This window comes from Ovis aries, chromosome 12, assembly GCF_016772045.2.
Source record: "Ovis aries strain OAR_USU_Benz2616 breed Rambouillet chromosome 12, ARS-UI_Ramb_v3.0, whole genome shotgun sequence".
NCBI classification, from domain to species: domain Eukaryota; kingdom Metazoa; phylum Chordata; class Mammalia; order Artiodactyla; family Bovidae; genus Ovis; species Ovis aries.
The window spans coordinates 36,785,900-36,798,147 of record NC_056065.1 but is presented as its reverse complement, the minus strand read 5'-3'; the positions used below and the strand labels follow the sequence as shown (position 1 = coordinate 36,798,147).

General features: G+C 40.3%; 1 protein-coding gene and 1 pseudogene across 4 annotated transcripts in view; both read left to right on the top strand.

The window, feature by feature from the left end:
- The window catches only part of SCYL3 (SCY1 like pseudokinase 3), a 43,125-nt gene that overhangs the window by 28,668 nt on the left and 2,209 nt on the right, over positions 1-12,248 (top strand). For all 4 annotated transcript variants that reach the window (XM_004013679.6, XM_042257215.2, XM_060396079.1 and 1 more), the window contains 2 exons: positions 9,226-9,397; positions 11,679-11,837. In XM_004013679.6, the coding sequence (XP_004013728.3) occupies positions 9,226-9,397; positions 11,679-11,837 (331 nt within the window). The remainder of the gene's footprint in view (positions 1-9,225; positions 9,398-11,678; positions 11,838-12,248) is intronic.
- LOC114117358 (5S ribosomal RNA) lies at positions 8,742-8,859 on the top strand (annotated as a pseudogene).

Sequence of the window (12,248 nt, the reverse complement as noted above, 5' to 3'; positions counted from 1 at the left end):
TCACATGCTAGTAAAGTAATGCTCAAAATTCTCCAAGCCAGGCTTCAGCAATACGTGAACTGTGAACTCCCTGATGTTCAAGCTGGTTTTAGAAAAGGCAGAGGAACCAGAGATCAAATTGCCAACATCTGCTGGATCATGGAAAAAGCAAGAGAGTTCCAGAAAAACATCTATTTCTGCTTTATTGACTTGACTGTGTGGATCACAATAAACTGTGGAAAATCCTTCAAGAGATGGGAATACCAGACCACCTAACCTGCCGCTTGAGAAATCTGTATGCAGGTCAGGAAGCAACAGTTAGAACTGGACATGGAACAACAGACTGGTTCCAAATAGGAAAAGGAGTACGTCAAGGCTGTATATTGTCACCCTGCTTATTTAACTTCTATGCAGAGTACATCATGAGAAACGCTGGACTGGAAGAAACACAAGCTGGAATCAAGACTGCCAGGAGAAATACCAAGAACCTCAGATATGCAGATGACACCACCCTTATGGCAGAAAGTGAAGAGGAGCTAAAAAGCCTCTTGATGGAAGTGAAAGAGGAGAGTGAAAAAGTTGGCTTAAAGCTCAACATTCAGAAAACGAAGATCATGGCATCCGGTCCCATCACTTCATGGGAAATAGATGAGGAAACAGTAGAAACAGTGTCAGACTTTATTTTTGGGGGGCTCCAAAATCACTGCAGATGGTGACTGCAGCCATGAAATTAAAAGACGCTTACTCCTTGGAAGAAAAGTTATGACCAACCTAGATAGCATATTGAAAAGCAGAGACATTACTTTGCCGACTAAGGTCCGTCTAGTCAAGGCTATGGTTTTTCCTGTGGTCATGTATGGATGTGAGAGTTGGACTATGAAGAAGGCTGAGCACTGAAGAATTGATGCTTTTGAACTGTGGTGTTGGAGAAGACTCTTGAGAGTCCCTTGGACTGCAAGGAGATCCAACCAGTCCATTCTGAAGGAGATCAACCCTGGGATTTCTTTGGAAGGAATGATGCTAAAGCTGAAACTCCAGTACTTTGGCCACCTCATGCGAAGAGTTGACTCACTGGAAAAGACTCTGATGCTGGGAGGGATTGGGGGCAGGAGGAGAAGGGGACGACAGAGGATGAGATGGCTGGATGGCATCACGACTTGATGGACGTGAGTCTGAGTGAACTCCGGGAGATGGTGATGGACAGGGAGGCCTGGCGTGCTGCGATTCACAGGGTCGCAAAGAGTTGGACATGACTGACGACTGAACTGAACTGAACTGAAGCGTAGTTGCCCCATAGTTTCCGAGTTTACTGTCCTGCCTTTAAGCAAACCAGAGATAACCAGTTTCTCTAAATTCCAGTTTTTATTACTGGAAAAGAGATCATAATTGGCTCAGTTAGGGACAGGTGTTATATGCATCAGATATCAAAAAAGCTTTCACAGTCCTGTTCTTGTGTGTTAAGCTACAAGGTGAAGGACACAGCTCTTAGTGACCTAGATGAGTGTTTCAAGTGTGCTCTGCAGAACATTGCCTGTCCATGAACTGTTTGTTATGGTCCTGCTACATTGAGCTGAGTACAGATATGGAAAATTAACATTTAAAATCTTTTTTTTTAATTGAGATATATTATGGACATGTAGTTTCAGGTACACAGAATGATTTGATACGTGTATATATTGCAGATGATCACAGTAAGCTTAGTTACCATGTGTCACCATAGTTATGAAATTTCTCATGATGAAACTTCAAAAAATATTCTTTGTGACTTTGAAATATGCAATACAGTATTATAACCTATAGTCACTATGCTGTACATTATATCTGCATGACCTTTTTATTTTATAATGTAGTATATGCCTCTTGACCCATTTTATTTCCTCTCTACCTCCTCACTTCCGCCTGGCAGCCACTAATCTGTTCTCTGTATGTGTTGGGTTTTTTTGCTTGTCCTCTACCCCACCTCCCCTACCACACACACACATGTAAGTGAGCGTTTGTCTTTCTGTGTCTGATTTATTTCCCTTAGCAGAGCATAATGCCCTCCAGGTCCGTCCATGTTGTTGCAAATGGCAAGATTTTATGCTTTTTGTATGGCTGAATAATCTTCCTGTGTGCATACTGCATTTTCTTTATCCGTTCATCAATAGATACTTTGATGTAAATAATCTTGCAGTGAATATGGGAGTGCATATGCCTTTTTGAGTTAGTAAGGTTTTTCCTCAAATAAACACCCAGGAGTAGAGTCACTGGATGGTATGGTCATCGCATTGTTAATTTCTTGATGAACATCTATACTGTTTTCCATAGTGGCTGTACCCATTACGAACATTCCCACCAGCAGCACACAAGGGTTCCCTTTGCTCCACATCCTCACCATCCCTTGATTCTTGTCTTCTTGATAATAGCCATTCTAACAGGTATGCAGTGCTATCTCCTTGTGGTTTTGATTTGTATTTCCCTGATGTTTAGTGATCTTGAGCATCTTTTCGTGTACCTCATGACCATCTTTATGTCATCTTTGGGAAGACATCTCTTAATATCTTCAACTTAGTTTTTAGTCAAATTGTCTTTCCCTTTGAGCTGTATGAGTTTTTTGTATATTTTGAACGTTAGCCCCTTATTAGATATATTATTTGCACATAGTTTCTCCCATTCAGTAGATTACCTTTTTACTTTCTGATGGTTTTCTTTGCCTTGCAGAAGCTATTTAGTTTGATGTAATCCCATTTCTGTTTTGGATTTTGTAACCTTTGCTTTTGGTGTCAGATCCAAAAATTCATCACCAAGGCTGTTGTCAAAAAGCTTACTGCCTGTGTTTTTTTCTAGAAGTTCTGTCATTTCAGGTCTTATGTTTACATCCTTAATCCGTTTTAGGTTAATGTGTTATAAGACAGTTGTCCAATTTTCTCAGCACTTTATTGAATAGACTGTCCTTTCTGCATTGTGTATTCTTGGCTATTTCTGTCATAAATTAATTGACCATATATGTATAGGTTTATTGCCTGGCTATTTTGGTCCATTGACCTATGTGTGTTTTATGCCAATACTATACTATTTTACTGTAGCTTTGTAATATGGTTTGAAATCAAGGAGTGTGAGGCTTCCAGCTTTGTTCTTCTTTCTGAAGGTTGCTTTGGCCATTCAGAGTCTTTTGTGGTTTCATACAAATTTTAGGATTGTTTATGGGACATAGATGGGGAAACAGTGGAAATAGTGTCAGACTTTATTTTGGGGGGCTCCAAAATCACTGCAGATGGTGACTGCAGCCATGAAATTAAAAGATGCTTGTTCCTTGGAAAAAAGCTATGACCAACCTAGACAGCATATTAAAAAGCAGAGACATTACTTTGCCGACTAAGGTCCGTCTAGTCAAGGCTATGGTTTTTCCAGTAGTCATGTATGGATGTGAGAGTTGGACTGTGAAGAAGGCTGAGCGCCGAAGAACTGATGCTTTTGAACTGTGGTGTTGGAGAAGACTCTTGAGAGTCCCTTGGACTACAAGGAGATCCAACCAGTCCATTCTGAAGGAGATCAACCCTGGGATTTCTTTGGAAGGAATGATGCTAAAGCTGAAACTCCAGTACTTTGGCCACCTCATGCGAAGAGTTGACTCATTGGAAAAGACTCTGATGCTGGGAGGGATTGGGGGCAGGAGGGGAAGGGGATGACAGAGGATGAGATGGCTGGATGGCATCACTGATTCGATGGACGTGAGTCTGAACTCCGGGAGTTGGTGATGGACAGGGAGGCCTGGCATGCTGTGACTCATGGGGTCACAAAGAGTAGGACACGACTGAGCGACTGAACTGAACTGATTCTAGTTCTGTGAATAATGTCATTGGAATTTTGATAGGGATTGCATTGGGTCTGTAGATTGCTTAGGGAATTATGGGCAGTTTATTAACAATATTAATTCTTCCAATCCATGACACAGAATATCTTTCCATTTATTTATGTCTTCTTCTGTTTCTTTCAGCAGTGTCCTGTAGTTTTCAGTGTAGAGGTCTTTCACTTCCTTGGGTAAATTTATTTCTGTGTATTTTATTCTTTGATGCAATTACAAATGGGGTTATTTTTTCTTTTTCTGACAATCCATTATTAGTGTATAGAAATGCTACAAATTTCTGTATATTGTGTATAGTTTTACAGTACTTCTTATTTTCTGATTTAAATGTCTTTGCCCTCCCTCCCCCTTCCTTGCTTAATTGCTATGGCTAGGGTTTCCAACACTGTTGGCAACAGTGGGCATCCTTGGCTTGTTCCTCATCTCAGAGGGAAGGCTTTCAGCTTTTCGATGTAATGTTAAGTGTAGGCTTGTTGTATATGGCCTTTATTATATTGAGGTATGTTTCTTCTGTATCCAGTTTGTTGCGAGTTTTTATCATAAATAGATGTTGAATTTTGTCAGATACTTTTTCTGTGTTCATTGAGATGATCATATGATTTTTACCCTTTGTTTTGTTAATGTAGTATATTACATTGATTTGTGGATGTTCCACCATCCTGGCATCACTAGAAAAAATTCCACTTGATCATGGTATATGATCCTTTTAATATATTGTTGAATTTGTTTTCTAATTTTGTTGAGGATTTTGGCATCTTACATTCATCAGGAATTCAGTGCAGTTCAGTCGCTCAGTCACGTCCGACTCTTTGTGACCCCATGGATTGTGGCACGCCAGGCTTCCCTTCCGATCACCAACTCCCAGAGCTTGCTCAAACTCATGTCCATCAAGTTGGTGATGCCATCCAGCTATCTATCTCATCCTCTGTCTTCCCCTTCTCCCACCTTCAATCTTTCCTAGCATCAGTACTTCCAATGAATATTCAGGATTGATTTCTCTTATGGACTGGTTGGATCTCCTTGCAGTCCAAGGGACTCTCAAGAGTCTTCTCCAACACCACAGTTCAAAAGCATCAATTCTTTGGTGCTCAGCTTTCTTACAGTCCAACTCTCACATCCATACATGACCACTGGAAAAACCATAGCTTTGCCTAGACAGACCTTTGTTGGTAAAGTAATATCTCTGCTTTTGAATATGCTGTCTAGGTTGGTCATAGCTTTTCTTCCAAGGAGCAAGCACCTTTTAATTTCATGGCTGTAGTCACCATCTGCAGTGATTCTGGAGCCCTAAAAAATAAAGTCTGTCACTGTTTCCGTTGTTTGCCCATCTATTTGCCATGAAGTGATGGGACTGGATGCCATGAAATTCGTTTTCTGAATGTTGAGTTTTAAACCAACTTTTTCACTCTCCTCTTTCATTTTCATCAAGACTTTTTAGTTCTTCACTTCTGCCATAAGGGTGGTATCATCTGCATATTTGAGGTTATTGATATTTCTCCCAGCAATCTTGATTCCATCTTGTGCTTCATCCAGCCAGGCATTTCACATGAAGTACTCTGTATGTAAGTTAAATAAGCAGGGTGACAATACACAACCTTGACTGTAGTCCTTTCCCGATTTGGAACCAGTCTGTTGTTCCATGTGCAGTTCTAACTGTTGCTTCCTGACCTGTATACAGATTTCTCAAGAGGCAGGTCAGGTGGTTTGGTATTCCCAATTCTTGAAGAATTTTCCACAGTTTGTTGGGATCCATATAGTCAAAGGCTTTGGTGTGGTCAATAAAGCAGAAATAGATGTTTTTCTGGAACTCTTGCTTTTTCTATCATTCAACAGATGTTGGCAATTTGATCTCTGGTTCTTCTGCCTTTTCTAAATCCAGCTCAAACATCTGGAAGTTCACGGTTCACGTACTGTCAAAGCCTGGCTTGCAGGATTTTGAGCATTACTTTGCTAGTGTGTGAGATGAGTGCAATTGTGCAGTAGTTTGAGCATTCTTTGGCATTGCCTTTCTTTGGGATTGGCATGAAAACTGACCAGTCCTGTGGCCACTGCTGAGTTTCCCAAATTTTCTGGCATATTGAGTGCAGCACTTTCACAGCTTCATCTTTTAGGATTTGAAATAGCTCAACTGGAATTCCATCACCTCCACTAGTTTTGTTCATAGTTATGCTTCCTAAGGCCTACTTGACTTCGCATTCCAGGATGTCTGGCTCTAGGTGAATGATCACACCATCGTGGTTATTTGGGTCACGAAGATCTATTTTGTATGGTTCTTCTATGTATTCTTTTCACCTCTTCTTAATATCTTAAGCTTCTGTTAGGTCCATAACTTTCAGTCCTTTATTGTGCCCATCTCTGCATGAAATGTTCCCTTGGTTTCTTTAATTTTCTTGAAGGGATTTTGGCCTGTATTTTTTTTTTGTGGTGTCCTTCTCTGGTTTTGTGTCAGGGTGATGTCAACCTTTTAAAAGGAGTTTTAAAGAAGAAGAAGTTTCTCTTCTCTTCTGTTTTTTTGGAAGAATTTTAGGAGTTGGTATTCATTCTTCAGATGTTCGGTAGAATTCACCAGAGCAGCTGTCTGTCCTAGACTTCTGTTTGTTGGTAGGTTTTTGGTTACTGATTCAGTCTCCTGACTTGACTGTCCAGATTTTCTACTTTTTTATGACTCAGTCTTAATAGGTTGTATGTTTCTAGGACTTTATCCATTTCTAGTTTGTCAAATTTATTGGTACATTAATTGTTCATAGTGGGGCTTCCCAGGTGGCTGGCTCAGTGGTAGGTAATCTGCCTGACAATGTACAAGACGTGGGTTTGATCCCTAGATTTGGAAGATCCCCTGGAGAAGGAAATGGCAACCCACTTCAGTATTCTTGCCTGGGAAATCCCATGGCCAGTAGAGCCTGGTGGGTTACAGTTCATGGGGTTTCAAAAGAACTGGACACGACTTAGGGACTCCACCATGGTTGTTCATAGTAATCTCTTATGACCCTTTGTGTGGTACCAGTTGTAACGTCTCCTTTCACTTACGATTTTGAGTCCTCTTTCAGTGAGTCTTGCTGAAGATTTGTCAATTTTATCTTTTGAATAAATCAGCTCTTCACTTCAGTAGCTCAGTTGTGTCCAACTCTTTGTGACCCCATGAACTGCAGCACGCCAGGCCTCCCTGACCATCACCAACTCCCAGAGTCCACCCAAACCCATGTCCATTGAGTCGGTGATGCCATCCAACCATCTCATCCTCTGTTGTCCCCTTCTCCTCCTGCCTTCAATCTTTCCCAGTATCAAGGATTTTGCAAATGAGTCAGCTTTTCACATCAGGTGGCCAAAGTATTGGAGTTTCAGCTTCAACATCAGTCCTTCCAATGAACACCCATGACTGATGTACTTTAGGATGGACTGTCTGGGTCTCCTTGCAGTCCAAGGGACTCTCAAGAGTCTTCTGCAACACCACAGTTCAAAAGCATCAATTCTTCGGCGCTCAGCTTTCTTCACAGTCCAACTCTCACATCCATACATGACTACTGGAACCAGCTCTTAGTTTCATTGAATTTCTGTTTTCTTTACTGCATTTATTTCTGCTGTTATTTTCTTCCTTCTGCTGACTTTGAGGTTTCTTTTTCTAGCTTCTTGAGATGTAGAATTACTTGCATGGAATTTTTATTTCTTCAGGTATTTCTTTCATTTATTAGTATGAACATTCCTCTTAGAACTGCTTTTGCTGCATCCCATCAATGCATGCATCGATGGTATGTTTTATTTCCATTTTCACTTGTCTCAAGATATTTTTGATTTCTCCTTTGACTCATTGGTTGTTCAGTAGCATACTATTTAATCTCCCCATTTTTGAATTTTCCAGTTTTCTTCTTCTAATTGATTTCTAATTTCATACTCTTAGGGTCAGAAAAGATACTTTATTGATTTCAGGCTTCTTAGATTTATCAAATTTGTTTTGTCACGTGACCTATGAACCATCTTGGAGACTGTTCTGTGTGCCCTAGAGTAGCATGTGTGTTCTGTTCCTTTGGGATGAAATGTTCTTTGTATATCTAAATCCATCTAATGTGTCATTTAAGGCCAACATTTTCTTACTACTTTCTGTCTGGATGATCTATCCATTGATGTAAATGGGATATTAAAGTCCCCTGCTATTAATGTATTGCTCTATTTCTCTCTTTAGGGCCTGTTAATATTTGTTTTAGGGACTTCCATGTAGCTCAGACAGTAAGGAATCTGCCTGGAATGCTGGAGACCTGAGTTTGATCCCTGGGTCGGGAAGATCCCCTGGAGAAGGAAATGGCAACCCACTCCAGTATTCTTGACTGGAGAATCCCATCGACAGAGGAGCTTGGCGGGCTACAGTCAGACACGACTGACTACCAGTGTTTGCTTTAATTTAGCTGCTCCTATGTTTGGTGCATGTGAAGTCGTTCAGTCATGTCTGACTCTTTGTGACCCCATGGACTCTAGCCTACCAGGCTCCTCCCTCCATGGGATTCTCCAGGCAAGAATACTGGAGTGGGTTGCCGTTTCCTTCTCCAGGGGATCTTCCTGACCCAGGGATCAAACTCAGGTCTCCAGCATTCCAGGCAGACGCTTTAACCTCTGAGCCACCAGGGAAGCCATAAAGTATGTATAAATGTTATAAATGTTGGATTTATGTATCATTATGTCATGCCTTCTTTTATTACTCTTTGTTTTAAAGTTTGTCTTGACTAATTTAAGTATAGCTTCCCTAGATTTCTTTTGGTTTTCATTTGCATGGAACATCTTTTTCTGTTCCTTCACTTTCGATCTATGTATGTCCTTATATGAGAAGCCTCTTGTGGTGTCATACAGATGAGTCTTTTTTTTTTTTAATCCATTCAGCAACTCTGTCTTTTGGATGGAGTATTCAGATTCGTCAACAATTTGGGGAACTGCCTACAGCCTTACCACTCTGAATGCATCCATCTCATCTGAGCTCAGATGCTAAGCAGGGTCGGGCCTAGTTAGTACCTGAATGGAAGACCACCTGGGAATACTTGGTGCTGTAGACTTAAAAGGGTTGAGCCCTTGGGAGGACTCTGTGGCGGTGGCTTGGAGGCAAGAGCTGACAGGCATCATAATCTAAAAACTTTTATAGCAACTTAACAGAGTAGTCTTATTTCTAATACATTTCTCATGCATTTATTTGACTTCATTTTTATTGTCTTCAAAAAAGTATCAGGGTGTGCTGGATTGGGAAGGGAAAACATGGTCCTTGACCACAAATAGAGAGCCACTGACCTAGAACACATCTAAGAAATGAAGTTCACTTGAACACACACAGTCTGATTGCAGCCCAACTACTCGCTGGGGTTGGGGGAAAGGGAGAAGAGACAGGCAATATGGTTGTGTACATTTGCTACCCAATTTACTCCTAGGTTTTACTGGGCCTGCGTGATACCAGCGACTCCATCGTGGCCATTACTCTTCACAGCCTAGCAGTGTTGGTCTCGCTACTTGGACCAGAGGTGGTTGTGGGAGGAGAGAGAACCAAGATCTTCAAACGCACTGCCCCAAGCTTTACTAAAACTGTGGACCTTTCCCCAGAAGGTAAGAGTGATTAAAAGGTCCAGTGTTACTGTCTTATTAGATTTTAAACATTATACAAGTAACACAGATAGATTATATTCAAATGATACAGAGAATTAAAAGGAACAAGTTCATTTCCCTTTTTCACCTCCTTCTGGGGCATCTAAGGTAACCAATAAAATTGGTTTAATGGAAATTCTTTCATCCTTTTTGTAAGCCCACAAAGATGCAAATGTATTTTAACACACGCACAGGATTTTTTTAAAAAATACTATGCAGTTCCACAACTTGATTTTTTTCATGTAACAGCTTATCAGGGACCTGTCTCCAGGTCAATACATAACTACCTAATAATGTTTTATTGATAGCTGCCTAATATTTCATTGACTATAATTCATTCAGTGACCTCCCTCCCTGTTGATGGCTGTTGCACTCCTTTCTAAATTTCTTACTGAGTCAAAGAATATACAGAATATTTACATCTTAATAGTGTCAGTTTCCAAAAAAGCTGTAGCAGCTCTTAGTGACACCTTAGGGTTTTAAGTTCTTTTGATTTTGATGGCCTGTTAGGTGACAAGCTGTTGATTTTTACGTACTTAAATCAAGAGAAAAAAATCCTTAATTCTGATGTTCCCATTGAAATATTACCTGGGAAGCAGCAGTAATTTCTGGTCTTTATAGGCTATAAAAGAATAATTTTGTATTGATAGCGCCATTGCTTTTTTGCTCCTTTGTATAACCCTGAAGGATGATGGCCATGTTATGAAGCTCTGAATCTCTGATTCAGTTCTCAGTGATAGTGAGTAGACAGCATGGAAACAGTTATTAGCAAAAAAGAACTGCCAGACTTCTTTAATTTTGCTGCCAAGAGAATTTTTAAAGTAACACTGACTTCCTCAAATTTTGAGGAGTCAGTGCTGCCTTGGTGCTACGGAGTCAATGTTAGTGCGACTCTGAGAAGCTTCAAGAGGGTGATGTAGAAACTGTCGCCGCCTCTTCAGCCATGAAACATCACACCAAACTAAGTGAGGTCTATTGTTACCAGTTTTTCTTTTAGCAGAGCACACAAAGAGCCGATGAAGGGTTTAGATTTCATACTAGACGAATTTCTGGCCAGAGGAGAGGATATGCATAGTTTTGCGATAAGGTTTAGGGGTCAGTCTCTAGGGACAGCTTTACATGTTGAATTAACAAAAGTCCCCACTCCTAACAACTTTATTTATTGGATGGGGTTTTCTGGTTCTAGATATTTTACACACTCTCCATTTGGATCACTCTGTAATCTGAATAGGAAACAGAAAAAGCATCAACAGTGGATTAAGTTCCCACTGACTTGCCATGTTAGACTCTTCATCCAGGATGGCTGAGATCCTGGTGGCAGCTTGTATTCCAGATTTATGGTAAAGAAAGGCCCTCGTCCTATTGGGGAGAGGGGCGTGTGTAAAGGAGGTATTCTTAGATTTTTTTTCCTTCTGTTCTTATAGTTTACCTGCATGATCACACTTAAGAATGAAGGCTGATACTAAGGTTTATGAAAAATGTACCTGAGGGAAATAAGTCTGCATGAACAAGAGTTAGGGAAGACAATGTAGAGAAGGGGACAATTTGTTAGAAAAATTAGTAGGGTTTCAGCATGGAGGATGGTGGTAGAAATATGCAAATGAGGGTAGTGGGCTTGCAAAGATCAGACTGGGGTGAGGAGGAGAGATGCGGCCTGTGATGACTCAGCCCAGGCCACCCCCTCATTTTCCTAAGGCAGACGAAGTAGTCAAAAATTTTGCTAGGATCCTTTTGACCAGTACTCATTCTTAAAAGTATGAACTTTCTAAAAGGTGCTAAAGACTACATTTTCTTAAAACATTTTTCTTTTTCCGGTTGGGAGTTGAATGTCCATAACATAAAATATACTGTCTTCAACATTTTAAAGTGTACAGTTTTGTGGCATTAAGTACATTCATATCCATGTGCTTGTACTCTTTATTCTTAAAAGGAAAGTAGAATCAAGTAGTTTTAAGTCACCACTGAGATGTTTTTGAAGGCTGTTAACTTTTATAACTAGGTATCCTAAAGGTTTTCTCTATTCCAAATGCTTACCTAATGCTTGAATCCTTTGTTTACCACCATGTGGACACTTCCGTAGTAGGTATGATTCTCCAAATATTTGGAGATGTCCTCTCCCAGCAGGTTATTTTTTATCTGTATTAAATATACCCCTCCTCTTAACTGTTGCTCACCTAACATGTGATGGGCAAAGAAGCAATTTACTACTCTTTCATTTTTTGGAGTTTTTATTTATCTTCAGATTCTCCTGTGCATGTCACCTGCAGCCAGCGCAGTCAGAGCTTGCCAATCGTGAAGAACCCTTCCCCTGGCATATTCCCTAAATGTTTTTCTGGCAACATGCCCATCAACAGCAAGAAGCACATACCGCGAGATTACTACAGTACTTTTCTACAGACAGGTAGATTTATTAAATTTATACAGCTGTTCCACTGCTTGGTGAATGTTTTGCTGAGTAACTAAAATCCTGAAACTAAAGGGCACTTTGGGACTATTGAGATTTAATTCTTTTTTTACAGTTATGTAGTCAGCTTGGGTGCATCTTTTTTCCCTGGACTACAGGGTAAATACTTTTCTCCGTAACTGGTAGAGACATTGCTTGCATTCTTTTTTGGACCAGATACTTCACTTTGGGGACTTTCCCCAAATTATATCAAAGTATGATAATTCTGGAAGATGTTATCAGGTATACCATGAAAGAGGAGTTCAGAGGAGTTCTGTGGTTAAATAAGTTTGTGGGATTAAGCACACAGTCAGACCATACTAAAAAGGACTTCATGACTTGACTATGCTAATGAAAATATATTTAAAA